Genomic DNA, 16134 nt, shown 5'->3' on the forward strand with positions numbered 1-16134 from the left:
CTGATGTTTTGGAACAGGACTGAAATTCCCAAAGTCAAATTATGGTTTCACTGAATTGACTAACACTTTAACACCTTGAATACATAAGGTTCTCCTTGAGGAATAGACATGCTCAATGTGATAAGCTGTGTCAGCCTCTTGTTTGTTAAAACAGTCCATAATGCAGAGATCACTCCAGTCTGAATGTCTGGCTTCTCTCTCTCACGTCTATGGAAAGTTTTTTAAATCGTCTATAGGGGGCGTGGTATGGAACTGTACTCAAGTTTGCATTTTATACCATTTCTCTTCATTTTGTCCTCTGACTTCTGTTATAAGAAAAACGGATTTTATGTTTTCATGATCTGTATCTTGAAACCCTGTCTATCCCAAAAAAACTAAATTTACATGATGAAAAAAATTGTCAGTGTCAGGTCCTACTCTAACTTTGGATAACATACGACCAAACAGCAGTGAGCACTGCCTCTCTGGCAATATGACAGACAGTTCAGTACAGAGACAACAACAAGGACACGTTGGGTGTGTCTTTCATATGTGGAGTAAGATAGTTCCCTCTATGGTTTTAATTAGCTGAAGTGGTTTGAACCATTTACAGGACATTTAAAATCATTAACACTGGAACAAATAAAAAAACAGCAGCATAAAACAGAATCAAAACAGTGAATTAAAAAACAGCTTACGTAAAAGTGGACACGTGTCCGGAATGGGTGGAAAGATAAAAACACAATGTAAACTTGTTTCACTTCAGAAATCGTGTGGGGATATAAAATGTCTGAAGGCTGTCCAGTCCTTAGTCTCCTTATATTGCACAATGTGATATGAGGCATATTAATTGACTACTGACTACTCATTCATAGTTCTATATGGCTGCATTCCCTACAACCTCCATGACTTACCAAATTCATCTTTTTTGATAATGACAGTGGAACTCAAAGTGCGGGTGCCAGTAAAAGACAGAGAGAGGAAGAAAAAAAAAACAAGGATTGTTCAAGAAGCTTCCACAGAACACCTGTACAGGAAAAGCCTTAGAGATCTGAAGTCCTGTTCGTTTCTAGAAAGCTCCAGTTGACTGCCGTTCTGTCCGAATGTCACCTCCACCGCAGTTAGTCGTCCACGTTGTCCAATCATCCCCTGTCTCCAGTGACACAGGCTGGCGTCAGAGGGTTGACTAAATGGTGCCAGCCAGTGCCTGACTGCGATGTTAAAGATGCCTGAGGATGATTTCTTCTGGTTCCTCTTTCTTTCCAAAACCTGGGACAGCCCAATCCCAAGCCAAGGCAGTTACTGCTAATCACCATGATACAAAGTCTACCTGAATTAGATACGATTAGTCATACACATCACTCCATATAAAGTACAGCAAGCACATCCAAACATACAGTGGGTATACGTGTCCCCCTGTGGCTTCACACGGCTCTAACATGGCCTAACGTAACCTTCAATTGGCCCAGTCATCACATCAAAATGAGGAGTAAATTACATGTTGGAGAAAATACACAGGCAAGGGCAGTTTCCTGTCTCTCAGTCCGATATTAAACACAAACCGGAACTCTGATGTAGGTCTAAGTAAGTCATCTTATGAAGGATAGATGAGATACTGTACAAGCACGTAAAGCCCAACAGTTTTAGTTTTAGAAAATGTTTCCCGATTCTGATTCTGAGAACTTGACGTTGAGCGGGAGCTCTGGTGGCTGTCTGCTGTTTGAGAGCGTTATCCAGACACTGAGATCTCATAGTCGCTGACTGACATGTGTGGATGACCCACCTTGCGTACATTCTTGGCATTGGTTATGCGTGCAGGCATCTCCACAGGCTTCTCAAAGTACTGAACCAGGGCGTGCTCCGTCAGCACAGATGCCAAGAACTGTTCAAACGTGATGGCCCAGTCTTTGTCAATGCTGGCACTGTGGGGCAGACCACCACCACCATGAGACCTGACTCCACCGTGGGGCCCGACACTGCAGTGAGGCCCATTGCTGCGAACCAGCACTGTGTCATCAGCTATGTCCTCACAATGCAGCTTTTCGTCCAGCTCGTGGGAGCCGGCACTAAGGACTGAGTAGGAGGACATGGACGTGTCATCCTTGGTCTCGTCGTCAGAGATAAGCATGGCTGTGGATGTGCCCGTGTCTTTGGGCGACGAGTCCTCCAGCTTGATGTCCTCCATGGGCCCCGTGCCGCAGGAAGAGTGCTGCTCCCCTCCAACTGCACCAGGAGGCCCAGTGCTACATAGCTTTGGTCGTGACTCTTCTGTATTGGGAAGGAAGGCATCCGCCTGGCTCCTCTGCCGGAACAGGCCGAACGGCCGCTTACTCACGGGCACAGGAGCCCTCTCCTCCTCTTCTTCATCCTCATCCTCATCTTCATGGGCCTTACTCGAGGGGCTGCAGAATAGTTTTCCCACCTCTCCCATCTCGAGCAGCAGACTGGTGACGGTGGCAGTGGCGTGGTACAGCTCCTGTTCATTAGGGTCCTCACTGAACATGTTATAAAGCGTCTTACACAGCTCAATAAACTGACCCTGAGTGAGAGAGACAGACGGGGAGAGACAGACAGACAGACAGACAGAGAGAGAGATGTGCACACATGCATTATTTTAAAGGAATGACATGAGATTCTGGAACACTGACTTCACATACAGGATGTGCTGAGTATTCCTGTTTGGAGCTGTACCTGATTTAGTTTGGGGAGATCCTTCATATTCTCCAGTTTGGATCTGGTCTCCTGGTTCCACAGACGCATGTAGTTACGGCAGTCTGGAGTGTGTATTTTCTTCACTGTGTCAGGAACACAGACAGAACATCTCTCGTAAGCGCCACAGTAATGCCTACCATACCACAACCCTCTCAAAGATTAAATTCTATATCAAAACACTTTATGCCTAAAGATACACTTAACCAAGATTACAAACCCTATCATTATTATTATTATTATTATTATTATTATTATTATTATTATTAACTGAGTATTTAGAGAAGCGGGATTGTGACCAAAAGATGGCCAGTTCCATTCCCAGGACCGGCAGAAGAACCATGGGCGAGGAATTTAAACCCAAACGGCCCCCATGGCGCGGAATTTAAACCCAAACGGCCCCCTGGGCGCGGAATTTAAACCCAAACGGCCCCCTGGGCGCGGAATTTAAACCCAAACGGCCCCCTGGGCGCGGAATTTAAACCCAAACGGCCCCCTGGGCGAGGAATTTAAACCCAAACGGCCCCCTGGGCGAGGAATTTAAACCCAAACGGCCCCCTGGGCGCGGAATTTAAACCCAAACGGCCCCCTGGGCGAGGAATTTAAACCCAAACGGCCCCCTGGGCGCGGAATTTAAACCCAAACGGCCCCCTGGGCGAGGAATTTAAACCCAAACGGCCCCCTGGGCGCGGAATTTAAACCCAAACGGCCCCCTGGGCGAGGAATTTAAACCCAAACGGCCCCCTGGGCGAGGAATTTAAACCCAAACGGCCCCCTGGGCGAGGAATTTAAACCCAAACGGCCCCCTGGGCGCAGGTGTGCTGCCCACTGCCCCTGTGCTTAGTGGTTGTGTGTGCTCACTCCTGGTGTGTAAGGGTGGGTTAAACGCAGGGGTCAGATTCACTGCTCACAGTGTGTGTGTGCAATTACAGAGATTTAAATCTTTAGATTTTCTACATGGGAAGACAGTGACAGTAAGTAAACCTCCTCATAAATGCAGTCAGTACAGTTTCGTTTCTAGTAAAAATGACAAAACTTGATCGTTTCTAGTAAATGACAATAAAACCTGAAATGAAACTGTACTGACTGCATTTATGAGGAGGTTTACTTACTGTCACTGTCTTCCCATGTAGAAAATCTAAAGATTAAAGATTTAAATCTCCGTAATTGCACACACACACTGTGAGCAGTGAATCTGACCTCTGCATTTAAGGAACTCATGACAGAAGCATGTCCTTGTTTCACACCCTCTACTCCAAACCATGCCTCCCCCATCTCCCACCTCCCCTCGGGTTTATCCGTGCAGCTGGGTTCTATGGTGCTCCAAACACAATGAAACAGATCTTTATAGAACAAGGTCTACACAATACTACACGGGGTCGGGACTACACTACACAGGGTCTACACAACACTACACAGCTTATAAACAACCTTACATGGGGACTACACAACAATTTACAGGGTCTACACAACACTACACGGCTTATAAACAACCCTACATGGGGTCTACACTACACGGGGTCTACACAACACTACACGGAGTTTATAGAGCACTACACAGGATCTACATAACACTACACGGAGTTTATAGAGCACTACACGGCTTATAAACAACCTTACATGGGTCAACACTACACTACACAGGGTCTACACAACCCTACACAGTAGGGATGTACCGGAATCCAAATACGGTATTTGGGAAAGCACAAATAATGCCATGGAAACACATATTTCTTCTACCCAAAGTTGCTCGTTATCATTCGGGGGAAAAAAGATTGACATGTCTGTGCGTCAGGCGTTATGTTTCTTCAAATCGATTCACGTCATTATGGGGGTGGCCGCAAGATAAAAATGCCCATACTGTTTGCAACACAGGACTTTGAATTCAATAACTGGTCGTTTCATTTACTACACATTACTGAAAATTGATCGCTATATTCTGCAGTCGCCCCCACCGAGTCAGGAGCGGGAGCTAGCGAGACAAAATCCCGGTGTGGCGGCTGGTTTAACTCCGGCACCTATACATCAAAATAGAGCTGAGAACCTGTAGTTTTTAGCTGTATGTGTCAAATTACTCCATTAACAAACCCAGTCGAAAGTCGTTTCATGTACTACACATAATTGAAAAGTGATCACTACGTTCTGTAGTCGCCCCCCCTGGAGTCAGTGTAAATTACTGTTGTAAAATAGTAATTCACGAACTGCAGTAACGTTAACACATCCAAGAATCGCGAATGCAGATTCAGTGGAATTTAAGATTATTCCCCTCAACTGAAGGATATTTTTCTTTTCTGTGAACCGTTTCTATTGCCAATGTTAAACAGAATCTTTCGATTTCTAAAACATTTTCTTCAGTTTCTGATTGTTCAGTGTCCCCCAGTTAAAGGGAGTGGTGGTGATGAGGTTCAGACAGTTCATAAAACTTAGTTTAGTTACAAATATAAGTTAAAAAAGAAAAGAGAAAGAGAGATGAAAAGTACAGTATGAGAATGTGAAATATATTTCATAAATAATTATATGCCAATGTTAAATCAGTTTGATGCTTTGAAGGAAGGCACAGAAATTGCATTGCCAATGAATATTAGGTTAGAAAATACATTTGCCTGATGTAATGTGACTTCCAGTATAAACCACGCCCACCTCCAGTCTACTGTCCAAACACAGATACAGAGGCAGATCATTTTGTTGGTTGAACACTACATGGGGTCTACATAGCACCAGGAAATTTTAAAAAATACAATGTTTTAAAAATTCTAAAAAAAAAAAATTTTTTTTTTCTCTTTATTTTTTTTTTTTAAAGCAGAGTTCACTGTAAGAGCAGTAGAGGGCGCTAGAGTTAAATTGAGCCCACATTGCTCTGTGTTTTTAAAACCATAAAGAATATAGAACGCTCCCAGTCCAGTAGCAGAGATTGAATGCTCTACTGTTTCCCTACTAACAACGTCACGTAAACAGAGCTTGGCATTAATGTGGACCATTAACCCAACTGAGAAGTGTCGGACTGCAGAGTGGCACTTTCACAGTCACAGTTTCAGGCCAGTGGCATTGAAAACATGTGCAGGAGGACATCGTGTGAACCTGCTAATTTGCCTGATGGAGCCATGTAGACAGCGACTGTTTGTGCTGGTTGTATGTGTCCCTTTGCATATTACCATTCAGAAAGGGATATCGTTGCCCTAGCCTAACCCTAACCTTAAAACGACTGAAATGTTGATTAGCCTAACAGTCGCTAAGATAAACCAAAGAAATGGCAGCGCTGAATGCCACTGGCCTGAAACTGCAACTCTGCAGACAGATATTATAGATCCAATTTGTTAATCTGGCCTGTAAATCTGGCCTGTTAATCCAGTCTGTAAATCTACAACTAAATTCAGCACAATGTGTGCTGAAGATACTGTTCTATAACCCTGCAGTCCCTGAAACATTTTATAAACTTATGTTCTTTTAAACATTTTCCATCTTTAAATCAGCAGTGATCTATCTTTTCTGTACAATATTTGATAGACTGAATTTACTGGATCATTTATCCTGTCAAACATCCCAATAAGAGCGCCAGACACAGTGTGATGGGAACCCTACCGCAGGTCATCCAGGGGTCATCAGGGTGGGTGCATGGGTCATACCTTTCTCTGTTTTGAAGGTGACCCTGACAAATCCGTCATCCCTCTCGCCCTTACACTTGGGGTCAAGGCCTAGTGGTGACATGACAATGGGTTCATTTTCAAAAGCAATTTTTGGCAAATGTCAGTTAATCTAAATAAGAAAGTGTCTGTAGCTATGCATCTTCAAAACAAACCAGCTCCTCTTCTTCTCAACCAGTCTGGTTTTTCAACCGTCTCCTTCTCAGACACTCAAGTACTGCATTTGTGTTTTCATGCCCTGAAACCAAGGGTATTGAAGGTCACTGTGAAACCAACCGTGAGATGTCTCTGGCGTGATGTCCTCAAAGAAGTACTGCGTCGCCTCAAAGGCGGAGTCTGGTTCCTCTTGGTCACGGGTCAGCTCTGCAGAGGAGAGAGGCGGGTCAGGGTCACAGAATTCAAACTGCATGGCCCAGTTTCTGGTGTGGAGCATGGATCTGATCCAGAGAGTCCAGTTTGCTCAGTTAGACTTGTTTAAAAGAACTGTATGGAACCGGTCAGTCTGGATTCATATGAACTTCACATATGCATTCACATATAAAGAGAGTGAGTAATCCTTAGTCATGAAGATTGGTCTGTTTGTAATATAATTAAGATTGGCTTTAAAAAGTCTTCATCTTTGACAATGCACACACACACACACACACACACACACACACACATTTTAGCACACCCTGGGCACAGAATAGAGAAGTGAGAGACTGATTTTTTTTCAGAGAGAGAGAGAGTGAGAGAGAGAGAAAGGGGTGTGTGTTAGAGAGAGAGAGAGAGAGAGAGGAAGAGAGGGAGGAAGAGAGGGAGGGAGAAAGACATGAGTTCTCACATTCTTTTCAAAATATGTCACTGAGTAGGACACATGTGTGTGTGTTTTTGTTTTTATTTATTTATTTATTTTTGTTTGTTTGTCTGTGTCTGTGCAGCACGTGTGTGTGTGTGTGTGTGTGTGTGTGTGCTAATGTCTTACCAGGCAGTACATGCATCTTGTACAGCAGCTTGAGTTTTTCTGTCAGGTCCCCATGGCAAAGCACACCTGCAACACACACGCACACACGCGCGCACACACACACACACACACACACACACACACACACATACACAGACACACGCACTCATGTGACCTCATGCATCTTCACTAAAACGCATCATACACATTTTCCTTCCCTGAAAATACCAACACTGTCACAACACTGTCTTATTTTTTATCAGTTTTCATTCTTATTGTTTCACCATTTGAAATATGTAATTGTCCCTGACCTTTCCCATGCCGCAGTCCAAAACACACACTCACTGATACACACACACACACAGACACAGACACACAGCAGAGTCGACTCACTGAGGCCAGTAATAAACTCGTGGAAGTTGATGAGTCCGTCAGCGTTGCTGTCGAGTAAGCGGAACAGACGCAGGGCCAGAGTGTCGGTGTGGGTTCCTCCAGCCCAGGGAAAGAGCAGGGCAAACAGAGCCTTAAACTGCTCCGCGTCGATACGGTACTGCTCCAGATAGGGCAGGCTGGGGTCGTGGCGCTCTGTGGGGTTACTGTTACCCCCCCAGTAACAGCTGGTCAGATGTTCGGCCTGTGGGTGGGAGGGGAGAGAGAGGACAGAGAGGGGGGAGGGAGAGAGAGGAGAGAGAGAGAAAGATAAAGAGAGAGAGAGAGAGAGAGAATGAGAGAGACAGAAAGACAAAGAGAGAGAGAGAGAGAGCGGAGAGAGAGAAAGAGAGAGAGAGGAGAGAGGAGAGGGGGGGGGGAGGGAGAGAGAGAGAGAGAGAGAGAGAGAGAGAGAGAGAGGGAGAATTAAAAACAACATATCTATATACAATTACACACAGAGCATATACCCAGTGCAACTCAATACACATGGTGTACCAGGAAAAACAGAAAGTCAACAGTATGGTTAGTGATAGGGTCTGTGCTGTCGACTGTCTTTGTTACAGTATGGTTTGTGATAAGGTCTGTGCTGTAGATTGTCTCTGTTACAGTATGGTTAGTGATAAGGTCTGTGCTGTAGATTGTCTTTGTTACAGTATGGTTTGTGATAAGGTCTGTGCTGTAGATTGTCTCTGTTACAGTATGGTTAGTGATAAGGTCTGTGCTATAGACTATCTTTGTTACAGTATGGTTTGTGATTGTCTCTGTTACAGTATTGTTAGTGATAAGGTCTGTGTTGTAGACTGTCTCTGTTACAGTATGGTTAGTGATAAGGTCTGTGCTGTAGATTGTCTTTGTTACAGTATGGTTAGTGATAAGGTCTGTGCTATAGACTATCTTTGTTACAGTATGGTTTGTGATAAGGTCTGTGCTGTAGATTGTCTCTGTTACAGTATGGTTTGTGATAAGGTCTGTGCTGTAGATTGTCTCTGTTACAGTATGGTTAGTGATAAGGTCTGTGCTATAGACTATCTTTGTTACAGTATGGTTTGTGATAAGGTCTGTGCTGTAGATTGTCTCTGTTACAGTATGGTTAGTGATAAGGTCTGTGCTGTAGATTGTCTTTGTTACAGTATGGTTAGTGATAAGGTCTGTGCTGTAGATTGTCTTTGTTACAGTATGGTTAGTGATAAGGTCTGTGCTGTAGATTGTCTTTGTTACAGTATGGTTAGTGATAAGGTCTGTGCTGTAGACTGTCTTTGTTACAGTATGGTTTGTGATTGTCTCTGTTACAGTATTGTTAGTGATAAGGTCTGTGTTGTAGACTGTCTCTGTTACAGTATGGTTAGTGATAAGGTCTGTGCTGTAGATTGTCTTTGTAACCACTGGTGGGGAAGAACAGCATGAAATAGTCGTGTTTGGATTCTGACTGTCGTGGCCTGTAAAGCCTTTTGAGACTGTAAACAGTGATATTGGGCTCTAAGGTCAAAGCGCTTGTCATCTCCCGCCTTGACTACTGCAGCGTTCTACAGGCTGGCTTACCGACCTGTGCCATCAGGCCGCTCCAGCTCGTGCAGAACGCCGCTGCACGCCTGGTATTCAGCCCGAAGCACTCTCATGTCACTCCACTGTTTACTGCGCTCCACTGGCTTCCGGTAGCAGCCCGCATCCAGTTCAAGACACTGGTACTGGCCTACCAGGCCACAAGAGGCTCCACCCCATCATACCTTCAGTCTCTTATAACGCCTTACACCCCAACTAGGACCCTCCGCTCTACCACCTCTGGTCAACTGATGGTTCCCTCACTTTGGGAACCCGGCCGTTCCTCCCGACCACGCCTCTTCTCCGCCATTGCCCCGAGGTGGTGGAACGACCTCCCTCATGCAGTCAAGACTGCAGAATCTCTGACCATCTTCCACAGGAAACTGAAAACCCACCTCTTCAGAACACACCTGTCCCCCACTGCCTGACCTCTCTTTCTTTACTCAAAAAAAAAACAAACCTCGTCTTGTATCTGTGTCTGTCTTTCACTGTCAAAGTATTCCAGGGGCACAATACGAGGGGTAAATTAATGTACAGCCTTTATTGTGATCTCTGCTTATGAGGTAATAGGATCTGACTCATGCACTTATTGTAAGTCGCTTTGGCTAAAAGCGTCTGCCAAATACCAAATTGTAAAATTGTAAGAAGCTTGAAATAGCTGTGTGTACTGTCAATGAATAAACTGTCTTGTAGTCTATATGCAAGTGAATAAACTGTCTTTTAATCTATACGATAGAGACGCATGACAGGATTCCACCAGTGGACAGAGGTGACTGTCGAATCCTATGGAGAGGTTAATGGATCAGTATGAACCCTACACACACACACACACACACACACACACACACACACACACACACACACACACACACACACACACTCTCTCTCACACACACACACACACACACACACACACACACTCACACACACACACACACACACACACACACACACACACACACACACTCTCTCTCTCACACACACACACACACACACACACACACACACACACACACACACACTCTCTCTCTCACACACACATACACACACACACACACACACACACACACACACACACACACACACTCTCTCTCTCACACACACATACACACCCACACACACACACACACACACCCCCAACAGCTCTGATCAACCCTATGGCCTGACCTCCTCCATCACTGACTATGACTGTAAGGCCTCAGACAGAGGAACTAAATCATACACAAACACACATACACACACACACACACACACACACACACACCCTTCACACAACCACACACACACACACACACGCACACGCACACGCACACGCACACACACACGCACACGCACACACACACACACACACCCCCCCAACAGCTCTGATCAACCCTATGGCCTGACCTCCTCCATCACTGACTATGACTGTAAGGCCTCAGACAGAGGAACTAAATCATACACAAACACACATACACACACACACACACACACACACACACACACACATACACACCCTTCACACAACCACACACACACACACACACACACACACACACACACACATACACACCCTTCACACAACCACACACACACACACACATACACACCCTTCACACAACCACACACACACACACACACACACATACACACCCTTCACACAACCACACACACACACACACACACACATACACACCCTTCACACAACCACACACACACACAGCCTTCACACCCAACCACACACACACATACACACCCTTCACACACACACAGACACACACAACCATACACACACAGACACACCCTTCACACACACACAGCCTTCACACCCAACCACACACACACAGACACACCCTTCACACACACACAGCCTTCACACCCAACCACACACACACAGACACACACACACACACAGCCTTCACACCCAACCACACACACACACACACACAGCCTTCACACCCAACCACACACACACAGCCTTCACACCCAATCACACACACACACACACAATCACACACACACATACACACCCTTCACACACACACAGACACACACACACACACACAGCCTTCACACCCAACCACACACACACATACACACCCTTCACACACACACAACCACACACACACAGACACACACAACCACACACACAGCCTTCACACACACAGCCCTCTTCATCCTGACAAACACAGGCCCTGATCCACACACAACCTTCACACACACACACACACACACAGGCGCTGGTGATGCACCTGAGGTATTCTCAGATGCACATTAGCACAGCCACACTGAGGGACTGGTATCCATGGCGACTAATGGTGAGTGAGGAGGCAGCTGGGTGGGGCATGTTAGCGTGAAACCTGATCTTCACACACACACACACACACCACAGCCCTGATCAACCCTACAGCCTGACCTCCTCTATCACGGACTATGCAGCTCATCTCCCACACAGCAACAAACATCTCACATGACTGATCAGAGCATATGACCTCATAGGAGTCATCGCTGTGGCAACCTGACCTCGTAGGAGTCATCACCATGGCAGCCTGTTCAAGCTCACCTTAAACAGAACGTAAAGCTCCTCCAACTCGTCAATGCTAAAGGGCGTCTCTGTGACAATGGTCCGCACCTGAGGAAGACAGAAAAGGTAACACAGAAATGGAGTTTCAAACTGAGCACATGGAACAGAGACTGTGAAAGGGTGTGAGAGAGAGAGAGAGAGAGAGAGAGTGTGAGAGAGAGTGTGAGAGAGAAATAGAGTGTGAGAGAGAATGAGTGAGGGAGTGTGACAGAGAGAATGTGAGAGAGTGTTAGAGAGAGAAAGAGTGTGAGAGAGAATGAGTGAGAGAGAGAATGAGTGAGAGAGTGAGAGAGAGAGTGAGAGAGAGAATGAGTGTGAGAGAGAGACTGTGAGAGTGAGAGAGTGTGACAGAGAGAACGTGAGAGAGAATGAGTGAGAGAGAGAGTGAGAGAGAGAATGAGTGAGAGAGAGAATGAGTGTGAGAGAGAGACTGAGTGTGAGAGAGAGACTGTGTGTGAGAGAGAGACTGTGAGAGAGAGAGTGTGAGAGAGAGAAAGAGTTGGGAAGAGGTCTTTGTCAGTTTGATGTCCGTCAGGTTTTATATGAAATTTTGAATCTGATGAATCATCTGATGACGTTGTCTTATTAGTATCCAAAATTAGCGTAACTGTTTTCAGATCAAAAAATCATGGTGATTTTGTTCGTGCTGAGTTTGGTGCAGAGGGTCAGGGTTAGGCTCAGGGTCAGGGTCAGGGTCAGCTGGTGTTTTTACCACATTGCGTTTGGTGGTGTCCTCGATGGTCTGAATCACTCTCAGTCTCTGTTTGAAGCGCATCTGTTCAATAACATCTGCCCGAATGGAGCCGAATTTCTACAAATCCAGCAAAACAAGGGCAGTCATTACTGCTGAACACACACACACACACACACACACACACACTGAGACACACAGTAAACACAGACATGCACCAGCACACTGCACACTGAACACACACACACACCCATCCACACACACAAACACACTGAGACACACAGTAAACACAGACATGCACCTGCACACTGCACACTGAGACACACACACACACACAAACACACTGAGACACACAGTAAACACAGACATGCACCACCACACTGCACACTGAACACACACACACACAATCACACTGAGACACACAGTAAACACAGACATGCACCACCACACTGCACACACACACACATCCACACACACAGGCACAGGCACAAAGGTGCACATAGGCACACACACACACAGGCTGCCTTACCTCGTAGGAGCTTCGTACCAGCTTAAAGATGTCCACCTCAGGGTGGGGTTCTCCATCATCTGTCAGGAGAGAGTGAAGATGGGGTATCGGAGGCAGCGTGCTGTCCTTGTTAGTCACACTGTCCAGATACCTACAGAACACACACACATAGACACAGACACACAGACAGTGTTAAATGACAACTGTTTCCCTCCCTTTAAACCAGAGCTGAGAAAATCCATCCATGAAGCCCAAGGTCCTGCTACTTTTGCTTGTCAGGTAACTACATGTGTTCTCTGATTGGCTGAAGAGCACACACACCCGCTTTTGAGATAACAGCATGTAATTAAGAAGTGAAAACAAAAAAAAACAGTAGTACCTGCTCCTGCATAGCTACAGAACACACACAGGACACACAGATAACAAACAGAAAACAGCCTAAGATGTACACTGGATGATTACAGCTGCCTACAATAAATAAATAAATTTTAATAATTCATTAAAGCATTTTCTGCAAATAAAAACATATCAATGTCATTATGATAAGGGGTAATTCAGTGAGATTTATCACTGTTCTTACATCGGTTTTCACATACTTCACATTCTTTCAATACGGGCGAGAAAATAACAGACATTCCTAGTCCACCGGTCTCGCCGGCGACCCCTGACCCCTGACCCCCGACCCCGGCGGCGGAGGTTTACCTGCCGAGGACGGTCATGGCCTCGCCGTCGTCTTTGCAGGCGAGCAGTTTGTGGATGTTGGCGTGGAGCACGGACAGCGCCAGCTGGAAGATGACTTTAATGCCCTCGTAGAAGAAACAGTCCACCACCACCACGGCACTCTCAAAGGGCATGACGCTGAGGAAGAGCGTGAGGAACCAGGACAGGGAGATGGTGGAGATCACACCCAGCTCCTGCATACACTCATACAGCAGAGGAACATGCTCCCTCACCAGCTCCTCAAACACCCCCTGATCCACCAGCGCACCTGCACACGCACGCACACACACATACGCACACACACACACACATATGCACACACGCATACGCACACACACATGCATACGCACACACGCACGCACACACACACGCACGCACGCACACACACACACACGCATACGCACACACGCATACGCACACACGCACACACACGCATACGCACACACACACATGCATACGCACACACGCACGCACGCACGCACGCGCACACACACACACACACACATACGCACACACACGCGCGCGCACGCACACACACGCGCGCACGCACGCATACGCGCACATATGCATACGCACGCACGCATATGCACACACACACGCATACGCACACACACACGCATACGCACACACACACGCGCGCGCACACACACACACACACGCACGCACACACACGTATACGCACACACACACGCACGCATAGACACACACGCGCGCACGCACACACACGCGCACACACGCATCCGCACACGCATACGCACACACGCACGCACGCACACACACACACGCGCACACACACGCGCACACACACACGCACGCGCACGCACGCACACACAGAGACGCATATGCGCACACACACACACGCACGCACACAGAGACAGAGAAGAGGGAAAGAAAACTTGAGGGATGGACAAACAGACAGAGGGGTAGTCACAGGTTTTTGGTTGTTTTGTTTTTTTTAACATTTGATGGAGTCTGACCTACGACCCTGGTGTTGTAGTAGTCAGGCAGCATTCTCTCACAAAGTGCCACCAACAGCCAGAATGCCTCCTCCTCTTTAGCATACAGCAGGAGTACTGAGGTCACAATGTTCATGGCCTAGAGACACACATGTACACACACACACACACACAGATACAGACACACACACACAGTAAATACAGTAACAGTATGTCTTGTGCTAGAACACAGAGTTTCTGCGTGTGACAGTCTGCAGTAGTTAAGGGTCATGCCGCGTGTGTGTGTGTGTGTGTGTGTGTGTCTGCAGTAGTTAAGGGTCATGCCGTGTGTGTGTGTGTGTGTGTGTGTGTGTGTGTGTCTGCAGTAGTTAAGGGTCATGCCGTGTTTGTGTGTGTGTGTGTGAGTGTGTGTCTGTGGTAGTTAAGGGTCATGCCATGTGAGTGTGTGTCTGTGGTAGTTAAGGGTCATGCTGTGTGTGTGTGTGTGTGTCTGTGGTAGTTAAGGGTCATGCCGTGTGTGTGTGTGAGTGTGTGTGTGTCTGCAGTAGTTAAAGGTGATGCCGTGTGTGTGTGTGTGTCTGTGGTAGTTAAGGGTCATGCTGTGTGTGTGTGTGTGTGTGTGTGTGTGTCTGTGGTAGTTAAGGGTCATGCTGTGTGTGTGTGTGTGAGTGTGTGTGTGTCTGCAGTAGTTAAAGGTGATGCCGTGTGTGTGTGTGTGTCTGCGGTAGTTAAGGGTCATGCTGTGTGTGTGTGTGAGTGTGTGTCTGTGGTAGTTAAGGGTCATGCCATGTGTGTGTGTGAGTGTGTGTCTGTGGTAGTTAAGGGTCATGCCGTGTGTGTGTGTGAGTGTGTGTCTGTGGTAGTTAAGGGTCATGCTGTGTGTGTGTGTGTGTGTGAGTGTGTGTCTGTGGTAGTTAAGGGTCATGCTGTGTGTGTGTGTGTGTGTGTGTGTGTGTGTGTCTGCGGTAGTTAAGGGTCATGCCGTGTGTGTGTGTGAGTGTGTGTCTGTGGTAGTTAAGGGTCATGCCGTGTGTGTGTGTGTGTGTATGTGCGTCTGTGGTAGTTAAGGGTCATGCCGTGTGTGCGTGTGTGTGTCTGTGGTAGTTAAGGGTCATGCTGTGTGTGTCTGTGGTAGTTAAGGGTCGTGCCGTGTGTGTGTGTGTGAGTGTGTGTCTATGGTAGTTAAGGGTCGTGCCGTGTGTGTGTGTGTGCGTCTGTGGTAGTTAAGGGTCATGCCGTGTGTGTGTGTGTGAGTGTGTGTCTATGGTAGTTAAGGGTCGTGCCGTGTGTGTGTGTGTGTGTATGTGCGTCTGTGGTAGTTAAGGGTCATGCCGTGTGTGCGTGTGTGTGTCTGTGGTAGTTAAGGGTCATGCTGTGTGTGTCTGTGGTAGTTAAGGGTCATGCTGTGTGTGTGTGTGTCTATGGTAGTTAAGGGTCATGCTGTGTGTGTCTG

General features: G+C 46.6%; 1 protein-coding gene across 1 annotated transcript in view; it reads right to left on the reverse strand.

The window, feature by feature from the left end:
- Window positions 1–1708: 1708 nt before the first annotated feature.
- Window positions 1709–16134, reverse strand: part of tbc1d9 (TBC1 domain family, member 9 (with GRAM domain)) — a 36826-nt gene continuing 22400 nt past the window's right edge. The window contains exons 11-21 of the mRNA XM_030788030.1: window positions 14703–14820; window positions 13708–13993; window positions 13027–13156; window positions 12519–12617; window positions 11786–11854; window positions 7666–7906; window positions 7294–7359; window positions 6606–6692; window positions 6312–6380; window positions 2671–2774; window positions 1709–2518 (exon numbers count right to left, since the gene is read on the reverse strand). Coding sequence (XP_030643890.1) covers window positions 1709–2518; window positions 2671–2774; window positions 6312–6380; window positions 6606–6692; window positions 7294–7359; window positions 7666–7906; window positions 11786–11854; window positions 12519–12617; window positions 13027–13156; window positions 13708–13993; window positions 14703–14820 — 2079 coding nt within the window. The remainder of the gene's footprint in view (window positions 2519–2670; window positions 2775–6311; window positions 6381–6605; window positions 6693–7293; window positions 7360–7665; window positions 7907–11785; window positions 11855–12518; window positions 12618–13026; window positions 13157–13707; window positions 13994–14702; window positions 14821–16134) is intronic.

The sequence above is a fragment of the Chanos chanos genome, chromosome 11 (assembly GCF_902362185.1).
Source record: "Chanos chanos chromosome 11, fChaCha1.1, whole genome shotgun sequence".
Taxonomy (NCBI): Eukaryota; Metazoa; Chordata; class Actinopteri; order Gonorynchiformes; family Chanidae; genus Chanos; species Chanos chanos.